The 21167-nt window shown below is 37.3% G+C and overlaps 1 protein-coding gene across 5 annotated transcripts in view; it reads left to right on the top strand.

The window, feature by feature from the left end:
* Positions 1-8092: 8092 nt before the first annotated feature.
* LOC149155677 (phototropin-2-like) overlaps positions 8093-21167 on the top strand; it is a 536047-nt gene continuing 522972 nt past the window's right edge. The window contains exons 1-5 of one of the 5 annotated variants that reach the window (XM_089445887.1): positions 8093-8247; positions 11847-12748; positions 13726-13908; positions 14597-14688; positions 14885-15164. In XM_089445887.1, the coding sequence (XP_089302013.1) occupies positions 11871-12748; positions 13726-13908; positions 14597-14688; positions 14885-15164 (1433 nt within the window). In that variant the 5' untranslated portion in view covers positions 8093-8247; positions 11847-11870. Of the gene's footprint in view, positions 8386-8643; positions 9613-11846; positions 12749-13725; positions 13909-14596; positions 14689-14884; positions 15165-21167 lie in introns of those variants that run through there. The other 4 variants (XM_089445890.1, XM_089445885.1, XM_089445889.1 and 1 more) reach the window with 4 other exon arrangements.

The raw sequence follows: 21167 nt of genomic DNA on the forward strand, positions 1-21167 counted from the left end.
AGAGGAAATAATCAAAGACTTATTCATAAAAAGTTTTAAGAACCTCACTATCACTGATTCACCCCCTCTCTCAGTAATTCCTTATTCCAACAATTATCTATGGGGACCCTTCAATAAGTGATACCTTAGGATAATTTCATCAACAAATAGAATAATGGAAATAAATATTCCTAACAGTGAACATCCATCTATGGCACCCAATGTGTTGGGTATGATTTCCTCTAGCTAATCCATGTCGACCCAAAAAATTATGGGGGAAGGTAGGTGCCCTTGTTTAACTCTTATGGTACTATGGACATCATTTTCCACAGAAGTTCTTGTTCATGGCTTACCAATAATAGTCTCATAAATATTTTTTGATCTCTTTTGCTATTAAGGACAAGAGTCAACCTCCTAGGTAATTTTAAAGTTTCCCTCTAAATTTTTATAGAGGTAGCAGTCCTCTTTCTCAGTTATATTTTCAATATACTTTTGAAAAAAATAAATTCAAGCCTTGAATATATCTACACCTGTGATTGGACCATGTAGTTGAAATAAAAAGTAACAAATAAATTATATTTTAAAGATGATAGTCTGACAAACATAAATAACTAAATCCATTCCATCACATCCATCCATTCACACAATGAGGGAAACATTTGTGAAGCAATATTCATAAACAAAAATAAGATTGATGGCCCAAGATTTCATAGAGAATTAAATGATTTCATTCATTCAAAATCATAAGATGCATACGAGGAACATACGTTAGATACCATGCTTATATAAAGTATTGAAACTAAAAATGTTATGAACCCATGGAATAACTCTCTACAAAAGTAAAATCATTATAAATTGATGTTCAAGTTTGAATAACGTGTGTACCTATCACACAAAACAATGTTCTTAATAATTAAACTATTAAAACAAGTGCCCCCATCCAAATGGATTGGGATGGAGCTAATGTGGACCAAATAAAATAATTGTAGTAACAAAATTTGTAGAGAAATGGTGGATGGATTAATAATCTCTCTCTAATTTTGTTCACATTTTTTTTATAATATTGTCTTCATCTTCTTGGAACTACTTTACGGTTAGGGTTTTTTCATTTTTTGAGCTAAATAAATTAGGTCTTGAATTAGCACATGACGTGCATGGTGTAATGGTAGGGGCGGAGGCTGTCACTCCCCCCACCCAGGTTCGAGTCCTGCAGAGGCAGGTGATTGATGTAATAAAAAAACAGAAAAATTAGGTCTTGAACTTAGATATTCATCCTCCAAAATGGGTCGCACTTTAGAAGTTCAAGATTTTTTTTTAATAAATCATTTTTCCAAAATAAATTGTAACCAAGCTAGGAATAGTTATGACTATTATTTAGTTTTTATGCAATGAAAATTACTATTCTAGACATTGAAAAAGTTTCAATTTGTTCTTTGTGTCTTTATCTTTCCAACGAGCTCTTGTTTGTTCAATTTGGACATCGAGAGCTTAAGATATGGCCTATGGAAGATAGTGACTTAGCAACCATTGATATGTAGTAAATCTTGTCCTTTGATTTATAGATCCACATTATTTATCCCACTTTTTGATCTGAATTGGATCATTATATTGTTTGTCATCCATCTCAATGCACTTGCAGTGGAAAAAAGTGGAGGAAGCAATGCATGAGACCGTTTTTACCGGCAGGACGTAGTTTGGCGAAACGAGGTCCAAAACCTTTCGGGAGCGTTTTGAGGCATCAAATGACGTTTTTTGGGGGTGTGTGCAGACAACTTTGTGTTAAGTTACATTTTTCTTGGACTTATGAGTATTATTCCTAGGAAGAGGAAGAGAAGATAAAGAATCGGTACAATGCTTCCCAAGCACATGTGCTAGGTGATGAGGCAGGCCCTTCCAACATGGCCCATGAGAAACATGTTGTCCAGGAAGGGAATCAACAGGAAGTGCCCACTCCAGTCAGCATTTCCAAGCCAAAGAGGAAAGTTGTGCATGATCCTGAAGTAGAGAGGAGCCATAAGTTTAAAGCAAATCCTATCATCACTAAAAGGGCCATTAAAGAGGAGAAAGGAGCTTGAGGAATCATAGAAAAAGAAACAAGAAGAAGTAGGACGAGCGAAAAAAAAAATAATTTGAGTGGAAGCATAAAGAAGAACAAGAACAACAGGAAAGGGAAGAGATGCAAAGAAGACATGAAGAGTTAAGAAAGAAAGAAGAGGAAACTAGAAAGAAGTAGTAGGAAGAAATATGGCAGAAGAAGAGAGAAGAAGAACAATGATAGAGGCAGTTTGAAGAAGAAGAGAACCAAAACCAGTTGGAAGAAGAAGAAAGCAAGAAGGATTAGGATCAAGAGCTTGTTAGAGAGATAGAGGAAGAGATGCAGGCTCATGCCATAAAGGCTGAACAAGGGGAGAAAAACCAAGAGGTAGACATCGTTCCCATTGTAGGATAGAATAGCTATCAACCTCCACCTCCCCTTATTGGTGGCTACATCCCATTCAGTGAGATGGGAATATCTCCTCCACAAGATGACTTGGTCATGGATATTTCCAATCTTACCTTTGATCAATTGAAGAACAGAATAATGCAAGAAAGGTGAAGGTATTTTCCAAATGACCTTGTTCATCCTGTTTCTATTCACAGAAAGGGTAATTATTCCAAACACAAGGAAGAATCTGAGAACAATTGCAGTAGAAAATGTGACTTTTGCAGAAGCTATGAAAGTAAACATTGATTTCTTGGTAAAAGAAAATAAGAAATTAACAAAGGATTTGGAATCTACAAGGAACAAATCGATCATCTCCTCACTAAGAATCAAAGGTTGTATTTCGATAGTTCTAATAGAAAGGAGCTACAGGCAACAATATTTGAGGAGATTCAGTCATTGGAAGACATTATGTGACAACTATATGAGGAAATGATCACCCTTCATAAGGTGGTAGTGCCCTTGCAAACAATACAAAAGCAATTGTGAGAGAATGTGAAAGTTTTAAAGATAATTTATGTAGCCATTGATGCGATCCAAGAATGGGGCACTAAGTATAGGAAGGCACCACTAGAGTTGGTTAGGAAGACAAAGGGATATGTTGATTTGCATAGAGCTGAGGTCATAATTCTTATACATGGGAATAAACAACTCAACACTTACGTGGTCAATACCATATTCGCCTATTTGTGGCTGTATCATGGGTTGGATTCCTTGGTAAGAGTACACAAGATACCTTCCATCAGGGAATTTACGGAAACAAAGGGTACAAATGTTATCAAGAAAGAGATAGAAGAATTCTTGAGCAACCTGAGACAGGTGACCACTAAGGAAGATTTAGAATTTACAAAAGAGAATGTTCTACAATTTGTGGTTAAACCCGCCAATTTAAATATGAAGCTATTCTTATTGTGGAACAACATTCAGATTGGTTCCAAAACCATCTATCCTGATGCAATGGAGGGAAGAGCCATACATAATCCAGATCTTCCATCAAAGTTTGAAAACATAATAGTGCAATACAAGGCTTGGTATCAATATGTCACATTAGAACTACATGTAGAGGTTGTCAAGCTACAGTTTCCTCAAGTTCAACCATGATGTATTAGTTTTGTCTTATTAGGCTCTAGCCACATTTTTGTCTTATGTAATTTTGTATTTCGAAAAATAATAATTAATGTAAATGTAAGTGGAAATATAATAGTTACATAGGGAATATGAAGAGTTATTAGGTATAATAGGGACAAAAGAAGCTCAAGAGTCATGAGGAAGCTCAAAGGTCACAAGAGAAGGTGAAAGGTCACCTCATTTGTTATAAATAAACCCTTATAACTCAAGCAAAGGGATTGGAACTTAGAATTTGTAGCCTTGGCTTCTCTAGCTTAGCATAGGAGTGAATATCATTCTTTGGAGAAGCAAGTGGTAACTTCATGTTCCACTATTGGAGCTAGTGTCATATCATTGTATTGTGTACTTGGAACTTTCACTCAATTATTAGAAGCTCTCAGATCCAACACACTTTCATGCATGTATCGTGGATGTTGTAAGACTAATCTTTAAATGTTTACGATAAATGTTGTTTCATACATGCCAAGGTCAATGAACTACTTCATTAGCTTTAGTATCTATTTTATTGAATGTGTGTTGTATTTTCTTTCATGTTCATTATTATTCTATGAACTAGTAATAGTCTATTTATAGTAGGTTTCAAGTTGTTGAGGTTCCCCCCTCTTAGATCCTCTCATGGTTGTGGTTTCTTTTAGCTTGATCGACTTGCATCCACATTTGATTTGTCTCCTTTTGCTCCCATCATTGATCTTATTCTATAAGTGGAAGATCAAATTTTGAATGTGACGAGCGCATAATTTGCAATGGGAGGTAGATAATCTATAGATAGGTCAAATATTTTGCTCATCGTGAACAAATTACTCATAACATAGTCCATAACACTCTTTCCACCATCACAAGGATAATAAGTAAAGACACCATACCCTAGGAAATATGGAAGGCCATTTAGCACTATCATGTAATTAGATTTTAGGCCCAATAAGGTGCCTACCATAAGGTGTGAATATAGAAGCAACACACTATCTGTAAATGGCCAATTCCTCTTATCCCAACTCATGTAGCCTTAGTGACTTTGAAATTGTACCATATCACTAGCATCACATATTTTTGGTAGAAGCATTGAAGTCTCTTAAGTTAATAACATCAACTATAGATAAACACTTAGAGTTATTCCCCCTACTTGTTTGTATATGTCCATATCATTGCCTATCACTACCTTGTTCTAATTTCCATCCCCTTTTGCCTCCAAAAGTAACCTTGGTTGTGAGTTAGAGGTTAGCAAATGCTAACTACAGATGATCCTCAAAACATGCTCTTTGGCTCTTCTTCGAAACATTGGTTCCATCATTATATCGAAATCAACCTAGGTGAGTATAATGCCCCTTGTTTCTAGTGACCAATGACAACCCTTGAAAAAGACCCACATGTCTTAATAGATAAGTTAATAAATGAAGATTCACTTTACTTGTTATAACATGAATAAGATAAAATGAATAACAAATTGAAAAAGACACACATGTCTTAATGGATAAGTTAATAAATGAGGATTCACCTTACTTGTTATAACATGAATAAGATAAAAGAAATAACAAATTATAATGTGCAATTTAGCATTTAAGTGTTCTTTGTTTATTGGTAACCAAAGGAACATATCGCCTATACTTTAGAGATTAGATCATTTTTCATAAAACATGCAACACCTTTTCACCCTTTACAACAAAGGACAAAATTCTATCATGCAAGTAAAGCACCATGTAAACATGATAAAAAGAGGTAATGGGTGATCGTTTATCTCATACCAAGAAAATAATTTGCGTATTTCAGATAAATGTGATGTGAAAAGTGGAAACAAGGAAAATAATCTTCACAATTTCATAGAAAGAGTAAAATAGATAATGGAGGTAGGCCATGCTTTTATCGACCTAGAAAGTGCACTATCTTTGTTAAAGGTTTCTCGTTACATATTGACACCATCGTTATGAACATTGATTTTCCTTCAAATCAAGAAAGAAGAAGAAAGAAAGAAATTATTTTAATGTCCACGAGGCTAAAGATAGCCTATGGGACAGATTGCTTCTTCATCTGCTTGATGTATTCAGCCCTTTTTCTGCGAAGCTTCAAAATAAATGCTCCTAGCTTCTCGACAAAGCCCTCGCTAAATAAATTATTCCAAGAGCTAGCTGCCAGCATATCTGCATAACTTTCCCTGTTGTCTTTGAAGACTTCACATTCTAAAATGAAATGTTTTTTCTGTTTCCACTTTTCCGGAAGAACAAAAAATGCATACTCTTTCCTCCCACACTTCTTTTGGCCTCTTCCAGCACCCTGTTTCACAACGGAGTTGATGAGAATTAGGCCTTAATTGAGCAATAAGAATTTTGGCACTCCAAGAGATATTGACCTTTATGTATGCTTTTGGTTGATGAATATGAGTGGGATTAAACACTTCAATATAGTACTTTTTCTTTCTTCCTAGCTCCTTATCCCAAGTACGCTTGTGGAACTTTTCCATAACAAAAACTTTTATCTCTTTGTTGTTTATGGGACACGCGTTCAAGCAAGTACCCCATTTACTAAACCATTTGTTATTTTGTTGCATCCAAGTTTTTTTGCTCTTGCACAATCTATCATTAAAGACGACCTTAGTCCATCTACCCTCTTCCATTTGTTCACTTTTTTTTAAATACCTTATGACTCACACCATAGCAATTGCTTCAATAGGAGTAGTCCCTGTTTCACTTAACAAGATAGCATAAGGGACTGCACTTTTAATCTTGAATTTGTTTGTAATCATCTAAATTTTCTCAATTTGTCTCCACTGCATGTCAGATGTACTGCTGGCCCATAGTTCACAACCATAAAGAATCGCCGGAATCACTAGAAGCCCAAAAAGAGTTTGAGTGGTTTTCCAGTCTCATAACTCTGCCTCTCTACACCTATTTTGAAAAGCATAAAATTCTTTCCAACCCCCCAAAGTTCTTTTCTTTCTACAACCATTCCAACTTAGATTTTTGTTGAAGTCAATTCCGAGGTATTTGTAATCCGCAACTTCTTCTAGAATGTTGCCTTCAAAGTAGAACTTATGCTGGTTATGTTTTCTTTTCATAGAGAAAACCACTACTTTCGTTTTGCTAATATTGACTTGCATCCCCACACTTCTACAAAAATGCTCAAGGGATAGTAAGTGCTCTTACAAACTAAGAGCCGATTTAGCAATCAGAATAAGGTCATCTGCATACAAAAGAAGCCTTATAACAAACTTGCCCAAATAGATACTATCACCCCCTTGCGAATTTAACCACTCCTCAAGCTTGTCGATATATAAACCAAAAAGGGTAGGAGACAGTGGGCAACCTTGCTTGACCCCGATATCACTTCTAAAACTTTCAGAAATGCCTGTTGAAGTTCTAATTTTGACTTTCACCTCTTCATACAGCCTATGCACAACTACTCTCAAATGTTTAGGAACTCAAGTTACTCCATTTTGTGCCAAAGCTTATCTCTAGGAACCGAGTCAAACACTTCTCTGAAATCAACAAAGCAACACAAGACTTCTTCCTTAAAGTTATACAATGATCAACTGTGGAATGTTTAGGTCTAAAACCTGCTTGCCCTTTAGCACGCTTATCTCTTTCTTCTGCCCACTTGCTAATTTTGTTTCCTAGCATGCTTCCAAATAGCTAATTGGAGGGATTATTGACATCACCTCTCTTGAAAAGAAGTATTGCCAAGCTAGTTGTCCAATCTGTGGGGAGCCCCTGTTGAATGATGTTGTTGAAGATTTTTGTAATGTGAGGTGCAAGAATCTTTGAGCCCCACTTTAGATATTCTGCTTGGAGTTCAGCTAAGTCTATTGCTTTTCCAACACCCAACTTCTTGATACCCATCTCTACCTCTTGTACCTTGAAGAGTTCAATATCAGTGTTGACCAAGAAGAGAAGGTCAACCTTGGGAACCTGCTCATAAAGTTATCTTGCATAGTCAAACCATTTAAAAATTGTTCAATGTGTATATTATGTCTTAAGAAGAACATGTTTGGGAAGAGAAGAATCGCCAAAAGGCTTTCAAATACAAGATTCACTAGTAGCCACATATTATATGTCAAGGAAAGCTACATGTACGAAAAACTAAAGAGCAGCAACGCCACAAAATTAACGCACGGTACATATGAGTACACGAAAGCATGGTTGAATTCTTTGGATCCTTAACGTCATCAGGATCCTTAGCCATTCCATATTCGCATCCTTGTGTGTGTATATACATATTCTATTGGAAAAGAAAAAATATTTATTATTATACATCCATCGATAATTGTGGTTGCTGGCACAACTCACGACTACCCCCTCGGGGTGCACATGCAAAAGATATTCATCATGATGAAACCATGCACACCGAGGATAAGATGTTGGTTGATATTTGAGCCGGGGACTTGTGAAAAGTTGGATAAAACGGATAAAAATGGATAAAACTCGGCTAAAAGTTTCACGTGTACCTCGCATCAAGCTTACAGGGCTGTAAAATCACTGTCAGGTCCTGTCCCGTTTATTTAAGTATAATAATTAAAAGAGGAGATAAATAAAGAAAAATTTCGAGACTCTATGCTAGCAGAGTAGTTGAAGTTCCGCGTATTGAATGGTGGCCAGAAGAGCCGGCAAACGAGAGTTGCGTGTCTGTGTTTCGCTTCCTAAATTCACCCGGACCACATTTCGTAGCGTGCGGTGAGTTCCGACGATGCCAAAATTGGAAAAAATTGGTCTGCTCGAATATCTGTGTGTGAAACGCTGGTACCTTAATGTTTATGTTTACAGTTAATTCGAAAAATTCGGCACAAGGTCATACGTGCATAACCGGAACAGGTAATGCCTACTAGCATATAATAAATAATTTAGTTCTTTATAATAAATAATTTAGTTCTTTATAGATGCGCTTGCTGGAAAGTACCATTGATGAAGAGTGTCTCTTAACTTGCTTTACGCACATCTTGAAGTGTTAAATGTGTCGCAAGAATTCGATAGATTTATTTATTAATTGTTATTGTTTGAACTGGTAACTGATATTTTACGAATTATGAGCGCCGACAGCGGTAAACGTTTGACAATTGAGTCTGCTTTGGGCCGGGGAAGTATTAAATATGTTGCAGGAGCTCGGTATTTCTTATATTAATTATTATATTTTGAAATGGGAGCTAAACAATTTTTTTAACCCGATAGCGTTAAAGGTTTAACAATTTAGTCCATTTTCAGATGGAATCGAGGGAAATTTAGAGGATTGCACCTTGTGGAAGAAATTTAGAGAAATTTAGTCTGTGCCTGAGAATTTATTGTTATTGAAGAATATTAAGGATGGAATTTAGTGAAAGTTCGTCTCTTTCTGAGCATATATCGTGAATGAAGAACGTCTCTTTCCTCGCTTTAGCTTCTGAAGTATTAAATGCGTAGCAGCAACGTTCATTTTACGAAATATGAACAGGGATAGCGGTAAGGTGTGACAATTTAGGCTGTTTTCGGGTGAAATCAAGGGAATTTAAGAGGATTGTACATTGTCGAAGCAACTTAGTGAAATTTAGTCTCTGGCTAAACATTTATCATTAATGAAGAATATTTCTTAGCATGCTTTTGTGCTGCACTGAAGCTCGTGATATATTAAAGATGTAGTAGAAACGGTCGGATAGACTGTTTTTGGATGAAATCAAAAGAATTTCAGAGAATTGCGGATTGTGATCGGAATTTGGTGAAATTTAGTCTCAGGCAGAGCAGTTGACATTAATGAAGAGCATCTCTTAGCTTGCTTTAGTGCCACATTTCGGCTTTTGAAGAGTTAAATATGTAGCAGAAACGATCTTTTTACTATTTTGAGCGCTGACAGCAGTAAAGACGTGGCGATTTCATCTGTTTTTGGATAAAACTAAGGGGATTTGATAGGATTGCATATTGTGGACGGAATTCAGTGAAATTTCTGTCTGAGCCTTTATCATCAATGAAGAACTTCTCTTTGCTTGCTTTGGTGCTGCGTTGGGGCCTTTAAAGTACTAAACGTTTGCAGAAACGTTCCTTTTATGAAATTTCAGCCCTGATAGCAGTAAGGTGTAAATAATTTACTGTATTCTAATTGAAAGTAAGGGAATTTGAGCGGATTGCTAGTGAAGTTTATCTTTTGGCTAAGCAGAGCACCTACTTCAAGAACTTTATAGTCCATAAGAGATAATCCTGACGATGAACTTTATGATAAAACTGCCGATCATTTCCTCAATAGGTTATTTCTGTGCATAAGATAGCATCCTAGATGATGGCAACATTATATGATTTCTTTGTACGAATTTGTCCTGTTAATCAGCATTTAGCTTCTGGTTTCTTCAGTTTCTTGTTAAATATAAGAGCAAGTATTATTTAGCATCAAAATGTTGCATGTGATGCCCTAGAGATGTTATGTTCTCAAAGTAAGACGTTGTTTGTGAGTACTTGCTTTAACATTCAAGATATTTTCAGGGAAGGTTTGGTTCGAATTTGTTTGTGAGTCCTTGCTTTAAGATTTAGCATATATTCAGGGAAGGTTTGTTCAGATTTGTTTGTGAGCAATTATCTTAATTCTGTCCATCAGTCATCTCTGCATATCAACAACATCTGTATGCCACCAAATTAAATTTATTAGAACAGAAGTTTGTCTCAACTTAATTTGCTTTCTCTTTGACTTGCAAAAAAGGAATGGCATGCAATCAGGGAGATTTACCTCCACTACAAAGTTTGCTCACTAATTTTGCCATCGTCGAAATGCTCTTTGAACTGGAATATGAGAAAAACAAGCATGACCAGGCTCCCCGTAGCAAGTCAAGAGAAAGCTTCTGTATTCCTACATCATATCCTCCGAGCAGAGAACATCCATTGCCTTAAAGAAATGGAGAACATATTCTGAAAAGGGGGCTATGTTTAGCCAAGGTCTGCTGATGTTTGAGGCTTTTCTTCTAATAAAGTACAGTTTTCCAATGACAGAATAGATCAACATTATCTATCTTATCTGTAGAACAACAAAAAATTGGAAACCAACTCAACTGTATTATTAAGAATGGTGTTTAAGAATGATGTACATAGTGTACATATTAATACAATAGGTAAACCGTTGATTCAATTTCCTAAGTTTCTTGGACTCCAATAACTACTCACCATAACACACACTAACCCAAACTTAATCCTGAGGATTAGGTGTCTAACATTCCCCCCTTAATCCAAAGGGATGTATCAAAGTCCAAGAATGAGAGCTAAAAATGCAAAAATGCATCTCAGCCAAGAGCTGAATGTCTCTCAGAAATGGTTTTCAAAGGATGACCACAAACCAAGGATGGTGGTTTTTAATAGAAAACCACAAACGATACAAAAGATGGGAGAACTCAAGGTCTCACGATGGTTTAAGGATGACCATCAACTTTGGAACTATCATAGCAGTTCCTCAAACAAACCAACTCTGGAACAATTCCTAATCTAACATCTTCTACTAGTGGAAGTGCTCCTTCACAAATCTCAGCATGCCAAAAACATGCAATCATGCTCATTCTCATAGAGCATAAATCAAAACAACTCTGTCTACAACTCTAAATCTGATTTCTGAACTCGGACTCTAGGTTGTAGCAGTACAACTCTGATTACCTCTGGCTCAGGGTTGCTTGACAAATCTTCGAACCTGTAGCAGACGATCAATTCCATCAATTCCCCCCTTGTCAGATACAGGGTGAGAAGATGAAGTACACTTCACTGCAAGACTTGTCAATTCTCTCAAACATCTCTTGTGGTATGACCTGTAACCGCTTTGATACCACTATAGAACAACAACAAATTGGACACCAACTCAACTGTATTATTAAGATTGGTGTCTAAGAATGATGTACATAGTGTGTCCATATTAATACAATAGGTAAACCATTGATTCCGTTTCATAAGTTTCTTGGACTCCAATAACTACTCACCATAACACACGCTAACCCAAACTTAATCCCGAGGATTAGGTGTCTAACATTGTCATCATTGTTTTCTATGAAACTTCTTCTTCTATGTTGAATAAATTGCTATCATAAAAAACAATATATACAAGCCCCATTGTTCTAATGTGATTTAACTAGAAAGTGCACTTAAGACATTTTTGTAAGTAATTTCCCTTAGGCTATTACAAAAAGAAATACTGGTGTTTTACTGCAAACAATGCATATAGACTCACTTAGTTATAAAACGTCTTTTGTGAAGTATGTTGTTTCTTCACATTCAAAGCGATGATATTTGCAATTATGAAATATGTCGGAGTTTAACATATGATTCTGACAATTTGATTGCAGTAAAAAAGTCTATAGACTCTTGCTATGGATTCATCAAAGCCACCGAATTCAAGTGCTGCAATACCAACTGTTTATAGTTTAGAAAAGTCCCCTTATGAGCCTTATATACTTTCCCGAGATTCGCGAGGTTCACTTGAAGTATTCAATCCAACAGGCACTTCTGCTTCTAAGGTGATATCAAACGTTAACAGGTCTCTATATGATGGATCTCCTTCTAACAGGAGAGATGAAGCAAATGCGGAGAATAATCTGAGCCTTGAACATGGGCATGGTTCACAATCTGGAAGATTGAGGGGACCGGTTGGTAAATGGATGGCATTAACAAACACTGAGTCTGTAAACGCCATCAAAAGTGAGCCAGCAAATGATGCTTTACTGATGGAAGAGTTTCCTTTAGGTATAGGAGAACAATCAGAGATCTCTTATGGACGACCCCAAGACTACCAAAATGAAGTGGGAAACAGACAAGCAGTGGCCGTGGCATTGCTCAAACAGAATGGGAATGAAAAAAGAGAAAAAGCAAATGTGGAGTCTTTAGGCTCTGGACAAATCTTATCTGAATCTGGCATGGCAGAAAGGGCAGCAGCATGGGGACTGGTTGTTAAAACAGATGTAGGGACAGGGAAACCTCAGGGTGTGGGTGTAAGGACATCAGATGAGGAAGTACGAGGTCAAACTCAAAGGGGATCAGGAAGCTCAATGAGGACATCTGATGGATCTGATCGTGGGAGTGAAACATCTGTTCAACGGGTTTCAAAGGACTTAAAGGAAGCATTGTCCACGTTACAACAGACATTTGTTGTATCAGATGCAACCAAACCAGATTATCCTATTGTATATGCTAGTGCTGGATTTTTCAACATGACTGGCTACTCTCCAAAAGAAGTTATTGGAAGAAACTGGTGTGTTTTCTTCTAGCTCCCTATTTCTATGTATGTGTGTCTCTATGTCTTTCGTTCTCTTTTTGTGATTGGATAATCATGTGAGGATTAACGTAGTATCTTTGAATGAATTAACATGGGATACTTCCGGAATTTTGAAAAAAAGGTTCACAAAATTCATTAAACATTATTATAATCGATGCTTACAAAAGCAAAAGAAAATTAGAAGGGATGGCCTTAATGTTCAACTGACTGTTGTAACTTGACTCACTAAGTCCTCAACACAAAGAATTGTTTAGTACAGATTTCCTATTATGAATTTCACTAGAAAGATACCCTGAGATAGCCCTAATAAGACAATAGACGGCAATGCAAACGTTGTTCCCCAGTTGCTTGTTTTGGTTACCATATCCCATAACTGCTTGCAGAAACTGCGAGGCAATCCTGAAGTCAATGTAATGTCAATATTGAATCGATATTTTGTGGCTTCATGAAGTGTTATGCATAGATTTTGTGATATTTGTTTTGTTTTATTGATAGGATGTTTCTTGAGTACTTATCTTCTCTAAGGATCCATGTTATAATGTACAGAATCAAGAATTAGTACTAGTCCCATTCTCATTTATAGGATTCTTCTTTTTATTTATTTGATTAATGTCCATTGGGTGAAGCTGCGTATGTTTTTTATTTGAATCTTCACATGTCCAGAATGCATTTGTTTGGAAACTTCAAGCATTTTGTAGATATAATTTGATTATTAATCAGGTACGAGTCTGGTAAGAAAACTGTCCTTTCAAAAGTTATGATTACATTTTTGTGTTATTGCATCATCAAGTTCTACAATTTCTTTGTACATATAGCTTCTTTGTGATTCCTATACATAGATTTTCTTTGTTAATAAGTTTGAGACAAAGAGAGAAATTCAAAAACCACAAGCTATTTGCTTGGTCCAAAACATGTTTATGATTGTCTTATTTCTTTTTTCTTTTACATTGCAGCCGCTTTCTTCAGGGTGCTGGTACAGATTCTATTGAAGTTTCAAAGATACGGGAAGCTGTGGCTACAGGGAAAAGCTACTGTGGACGCTTGCTGAATTATAAGAAGGAGGGGAAGCCGTTTTGGAACCTTCTTACTATCACACCCATAAAGGATGGCAGTGGGAAAGTTATTAAATACATAGGGTAGGTCACTTACAGAAATGATATTTTTGTAGACAACTTACCTTACAGCAGCACCGGACTGTCTTTCCCCATGAATCACTTCCTTTGTACACATCCTCATCCCTTCGATGAAGAACTACCTGTGAACATCATAAGATTTTCTGAAAGCGTAGATCAGTTTCCTAAGTCTTTACATCATATTAAACTTATTTTACCTTTCATTCCCTAGTGCAAAGGAGGCTGATTGAAACTTGAAAGTAAATGTTCACCCATATAGTCTTCTATTGACTATTCAAAGCTGCTCTTTAGGTCTGAATGAAAGCAGGACAAATGCTTGTATGTTCATTTCAATTAGTAGCCATGCCAACAGAACTATGTAATAATTCGATGTTGCATGTATACATCAAAATTTATTGTTAGGTTATTAAATATTTTCCAAGAGATTATTGGGTGAATGTTGAATGTTGTCCACTTGTTTCCATATCTAATCTTTCACAGACTCATATATTAGTTAAATTGTGTAGTTATCTGTAAAGATGACCGTATTCATCATTTACACACATGTTCTACATGGCAATTCAACCTTGCAAATCACTTTGAAATAGAAATGGTCTTTTGCCTAGCATAACATGTTAAAAATTAAAATAAATAGAAATATCTGTGTACTTATATTAGTTTTTGGTCGAGCCACTCACTTTTGGTATTGTAGAATGCAAGTTGAGGTGAGCAAGCATACAGAAGGTTCAAAGAATGGGGCACTACGGCCTAATGGATTACCAGAGTCTTTAATTCGATATGATGGTAAGTACCAGATTGATTCTTATCAAGATTTTCTGCTCTGTGATTCTTATTTACCTTGTGTTATATGTTGTATTTTGATACTTTTAAGAAAACATAAAATTCTTCTTGGGAAAATTTCATAGATTCAGCCAAGAAGGATGAAAACCTACTTTTCTGTGCTATGCAAGTTTAAATTAATTTTTTTCTTTTCCTACAGCCCGTCAGAAAGACATAGCCGTGAATTCTGCCACAGAGGTTCTGCAGGCTGTAAAGTATCCCCATTCAGTTGCACAGTCTACAACTCAAATGAGTGCATGCCATTCCGAGGGAACTCTATCACCACTGCATCTTGAATCTATAGCAGACACGAAAGTTGAGAAGATTAATTCTGATGCTTCTAGTGGGCCTACTTCCCAAACGAGCCTAACAAATGATATATCAAGAAAAAGTGATGCTGGGATGAAACAGAGGAAATCAGGAAGACTCTCATTAATGGGGTTGGTTCATGCTTACCTACTTCCTGCAAAAATATTATGCCTTCTAAGATTTGCTTTTACAACATTTTTTTTCAAAGCAGATTACATGTCGATTTCCAAAGTATTGCCTTATTTTAGTCTTTTTTTTTATAATAATTCTCTAGTTTACTTGTATAATTAAACTTCGCTGCTCAGTCCATTTATTGAGTCAAAGATTTCCCTGAAAATGCTTTATTGTTTGCTAAACTCGTGATATTTAGTTATCAGAGGAAAGAATGATCACTTATATCTTTGACAAGTTTGTATATCTGGAGATTCTCTTCATCAAAATAGAATAAAATAAAAATCTAAAGCATGATAACTTTAAAAAGCTGTAAAGGTGGCTATTGAAGACTAGCAAAAAACTTTATGATTGGGTATATTGCCTCCTTGAAGATTGCCACCCATATTATCTAGCATTAACTATGCCTAAAATATATATTATATTCGCTCATCCTTTTCACAATTTGGATGCGTAAAAGGAACTATTGTGACTCTGTTGTGAGTTTTTTCCAATTTCAAGATAGCTTTTTGAAGAATTTGCAAATATAGCGCTTTCTACATCTTGGTTTAACTGAACATCATATCTTTTGTATCAATGTCTTACTTTGCTTTTATTATTTGTTCTAGGATGAAGAACTTGTGACCAATTTTCTCCTCAATTCAACTTTATCCTCACTCATCTTTGACTTCTTTCCATCAAGTAGTGGACTCAATTATCTTATTCTTTATTCCCACCTTGACTAATTTTTCTACTTTTCTTTCACGATCTTTGTACTTCCACTGGATTAATGTATTCCATATTCTGATACCGAATCTACATTTCCATTGTGATTGAGTTCGGTCCTACATGTAGTGATGGTGAATTCATTATTAAGCCATAGCATAAGACAGATATTGTACCATTTACAGATTGCTCAAAATGAATTAAGGCTTTATGTTTTGCAACATATAGGTTCTGATATGATACGTAGGAGTCTGCATCTTAGGTTTTTCTTTTAGTGTTTAGTGTCCCTACTGTTTGGAGAGTACTGCGGTAACTAATTGGAGTTGCTGTGATTGCCTCCAGCAGTTGTATTATCTACTGTTCTTCATGTGAAAATTTCTAAATAGAAATCCAACTGCAGTGCTTAATATTATTTATTCTACTTATTATCTCATAAATAAGTTATTCACAGTTTCTTACGGCGAATATTGAAATATATTCTGCTGCAGCCTTCACAATTAAAATTTTGCAGAAAGTAAATGCAAATAAAAATAATGGCACAAATACAATCACAATGACACAGTGATTTTTGGACAATCGTCCTCGAAAAAAACCCAATGTGGGAAAACCGGTGCAGCAGATGAAGGTTTCTTTATTATTCTTCAGTAAAATTTCATGTACAAGTTACAACCAACAAAACAGAAGTGAGAAAATTTACTGACGCTTCCTGACAAATCTCTGATCCAAGTGAAGTACTCCTCTTCCCTCTGAATCCTTTTGCGTCCTTCTACGCCAATTTCCCCACACTGGCCCAACGTCAACCTGCCTCTACACTGCCTCTTTCTGTGTCAACCTGCCTCTGCGCTACCTCTTTCTATGTCAACCTGCCTCTGCGTTGTCTCTCCCTGGTCTGCATCTTCTTGCCTTGCACTCTCGAAAGATGCTGATGCCCTCTCTTCCTTTCTCACTTGCAACTCTCCCTCTGATTCGATTTTCTCTTGCCGAACTTCGACCAGTGAGAAAATCGATCTTACTTGGGTAACTGAGTATCTACCTCTGGTGTGTTCTCCAAGTTCCCATCAAGCCTTCTCTTATAATCCTCTCGTTTATCAATCAAAGGCCCAGATTAGATCCTAACCAATGTCTAGGATCATATTGACTTGATCTCCGCCTTCTTCTAGAAGTTTCACCCACAGTTTAGATTAATACCCATTAATTATTTTAATTTCTTAAGTTTAGACTTAGGGTCCCATTAAAGATAATTAATTATTTTAATAACACTGTCTCTGGGTGGAATTTCCCAAAACAATTTCTGGGTATTGGAGAATACATGTGTTCAAGCCTTCCTGCAAAATTTGAGACTTAGAGCACATCCGATGCTACCAGAAATCAACACTCTCTCTTAGCGGGGAATGTGCTCTAGCATTGCAACCTGCTGAAGCATCACTCTATTCTGTAACATCTCCCTCTACGCTGTTGATGTTTGACATGCTGTCCACCTACCACTGCTCAAATGCTGCATCTGTACTGCTACTGACCCTACCACTGTCAACACTGCATCCATACTGCAACTCCCTCTGCCACTGTAACTAAGGAATCCCCTGTTTCTGCTACTGAAACAGATTCTCTACCATACCCATCTGCTCTCTGAACTGAATGAACTGAGCTCTTCCTAGAGCCTTTGTGAGTATGTCTGCTACTTGATCTCCTGTGGGGACATATTGTAGCTATCCTACCCCACGCTGAACACAGTATCTGCTAAAGTGACATCTAATATCAATATGTTTCGACCGATCATGAAATACTGGATTCTTGGAGAGTTTGACACAACTCTGATTATCACAGGTTACCTTGGCCGCTTCCATCCTTTTTCTAAACAAGATAACAAGTAATTTTCTAAGCCATATAGCTTCGCACGTAGTTGTGTTGCCTGCCATATATTTTGCTTCGGCTGAGCTCAGAGCTATCGACTTCTGCTTCTTGCTGCACCATGATATCATCCCTGATCCAACATTGAAGCAGTACCTCAAGGTACCTTTTCAGTCTACTGAACTACCTGCCCAATCTGCATCTATGAACCCATTCAATCTGACATCCTCCCCTTGGGAGTATTTCAACCCATATTCGATTGTTCCATGCACATACCTGAGAATGTGTCTAGCTGCCACCCAATGCACCCTTTTTGGTTCCACCATGAACTAACTAAGAGTGTTGACAACAAAGCAAATGTATGGCCTAGTGTTGACCAAATACATGAGTGACCCAATGAGTTGTCTGTACAGGGTGGGGCCCACTTCCTTGTCTCTTGATGCATCTATTTTCTTCTAGTTGGTGATCATGAGAGTTGCCATGGGTCGACAATCCTGCATTCTGAATCTCTTCAGAATCTCTGTAGCATATCTTCCTTGCCAACAAAGTCCCCATTCTTCTGCCAAACTTCCAACCCTAGAAAATAATGCATCAACCCCATGTCCTTCATGTCAAATTCAGCTTCAAGATTCTTCTTGCAATCTTGTATGAGCCTGGATGACCCTGTTAAAAACAAGTCATCCACATATAATACTAGAATAAGTGGCTCATTCTCTATCATTAAGTAGTAGAGATTGGGATCAACATCACTTTTGACAAATCCCAACTGCTGCAAGTAACTATCAATCCGACCATACCATGCTCTGGGTGCTTGCTTGAGCCCATACAGGGCTTTCTTTAGTCTACAAACATGAGTTCTCTTTTCATGAGTTTCGAAGCCTTCGGGCTGTTCTATATACACCTCCTCTTCTATCACCCCATTCAAGAATGTTGTCTTGACATCCATCTGGTGAATCTCCTATCCCATTTGAGCTGCTAGGGATATAACCAGTGTTGCGAAAATCGCAATAATATCAGAAAATCGCGATAAGTTGAAATAATCGCGATTTTTACGAAAAAACGCATTTTTTTGGGAAAAAATCTTGAATATATATATATATATATATATTAATTTTGTCGACATTTTTATGAGGAGGAGGAGCAACAGGAGGAGGAGGTGACACAACCTACCCAGGCTACCCATGTCACCAGTAGAGGACATGGTCTACCTCCTGTAGCTCCTAGTTCTTCAGCTTCTAGAGCACAGCAGAGTCCACTGCCAACTCCACCAACATCTACATCTAGAGGGAAAGCTATTGCATATTCTCGCAAGAGGGGCAGAGGAAATCAGTGGTATTATTTATTTGGTTCATTTCATTGTATATGACATTATGACTCATGATATGAGATACATTATTATATTTTTTGTTGATATTTTGAGGCTGAGTTGGGACTCAGGAGTCAGGACTGACCATTCAGGCCATGATTCACTGTTATGTGTGATGTAGCACTAGAAATGATATTACACATCTTATATATTAGTTCTTTTATCATATTTATGTGTCAATGTATTTATTTTATGTTGTATATGCTTTAGATATTAAAAAAATTGGAAAAAATGAATATTTTTGTATTTTACGATTTTTTCCCGATTTTTACGATTTTTTCCCTCGCCAATATTATACCGATAACGATTACTGCAACGTTGGATATAATGGATCTGATAGAGGTGTATTGAGCAATTGGGGTGAAGGTCTCTTCATAGTCTATTCCTTATTTCTGAGCTTACCCCTTTGCCACAAACCTAGCCTTGTACTTCTCTATACTTCCATCTGCAGCATACTTGATCTTGTAGATCCATCGTGATCCTGTTGATTTTTGGTACCATCGGATGTGCTCTAGCCATGAAAATTGGTGGAGAGGCTAAGGCACATGAGATCTCCAAGACCCATAAATCGTTTGGGGAAATTCCACGCAGATGGAGAGATATCAAAATAATTAATATTTTTAATGGGGTTCCTAAGTCTAAACTTAGGAAAATTAAAATATTAATGTGTATTAATATAAAATGGGTGAGAAAGTTCTAAATGACGAGGAGCAAGCCAAATCAAATCTTAACCGTTGATTAGAGACTTAATCTCGGCCATTGAATCATCAATAGGAAAAGTATAAGAGGAGGCTTGAGGGCTAGTTGGAGGGACACCAAATTGATCAGTCAATTTGATTTTATGGGGTAGTGCTTGCTGAGAAATCGAGTTAGTGATCTGTTGTAGCGAGGGGCAGTTCGGCAGAAGGCCGAGAATACATATCTAGGAGGCAGAGAAAGCGCCGAAGAGACAGCGTAGAGCCTAGGAAGGCTGACGTAGAGGCAGCCAAGACCTATGCAGAGGCTGAGGAAGCCAACGCAGAAGACGTAGAGGGCCAAGAGGCTGACGCAGAGGGCCAAGAGGATGATGCAGTAGCAGCAGACGCTACACAAAGGGTTGCAGAGCTGACGCTAGGTAGAATAGGCAACGCTAAGGAATTTTCGTGGGGTAGATTGGGAGCTGAGAGGCAGACGTAGAGCCATAGAGGGTGACGTAGTCCCTGGAGGGTGACGCAGTTCTAGAGAGAAGCTTGGAGCAACTTTCATTGTCTAGCTAAGGAACTGTCGAAGTTGTTGTGGGATCAATCATCCGGTCGCTGATCAGCCGGAATATCTGTCTCCGAGGAGAGGTACTTCTGCCAAGGAAAATCTCTAAAGGGTGAGCCATTTCTGGCACCCTAGTTGCATTTAGAAACTACATAATAATAAAAGTTAAAACCCTCATATCTGTTGCACGGTTTTCCCGCATTGGGTTTTTTTGGGGACGATTGTCCAAAAATAACGGTGTCCCTTGTGTGATTGTCTCAGTTATTTTAGTTGTTGATCTGTATATGTGTGAAGGCTGCATTTGTGTTTATTTCGATATTTATATTAATAAATAACTTGTTAATGGAATGAACAAGTAGGAGATAATAAACCAGATAATGCAGTAGGGATTTCTAATGTGTCAGACTTAGAAATTTCCACATGGTATAAGAGGATTGTAGATCACAGGAGGACTGAAGGCACCAACAGAAATCTGAAATTTGCAGTAGTAGCAATTGTCCCGAGAGACAATGTTGTTCTAGAGCAGAAGCAGCTAGAGAAGAAGTGATGCAGAGCCTGCGTTAGCATTTTGAGCGAGGAGGAGGGTCAGCGTAGAGGCAGAGAGGGGAAGATCATACCTACGCAGTGCCCAATCATCTTTCTCAGCCAGGAAGGATCGATGCTTGTGGCCAAGAGGAGCAGATTCAACCTTTGCCGAGATTGTGCAGAGCCTGAAAGGCTCAGTTTCTTCAGTTGTCGGGGTTGGGGAGATGTGGGCAGATTGTGATTTGAGGAGCTGGTGGAACGATGTTTCTGTCGA

The sequence above is a fragment of the Pinus tabuliformis genome, chromosome 9 (assembly GCF_031772625.1).
Source record: "Pinus tabuliformis cultivar Carrire ecotype Pingquan chromosome 9, CPIR1, whole genome shotgun sequence".
In the NCBI taxonomy this organism is placed as follows: Eukaryota; Viridiplantae; Streptophyta; class Pinopsida; order Pinales; family Pinaceae; genus Pinus; species Pinus tabuliformis.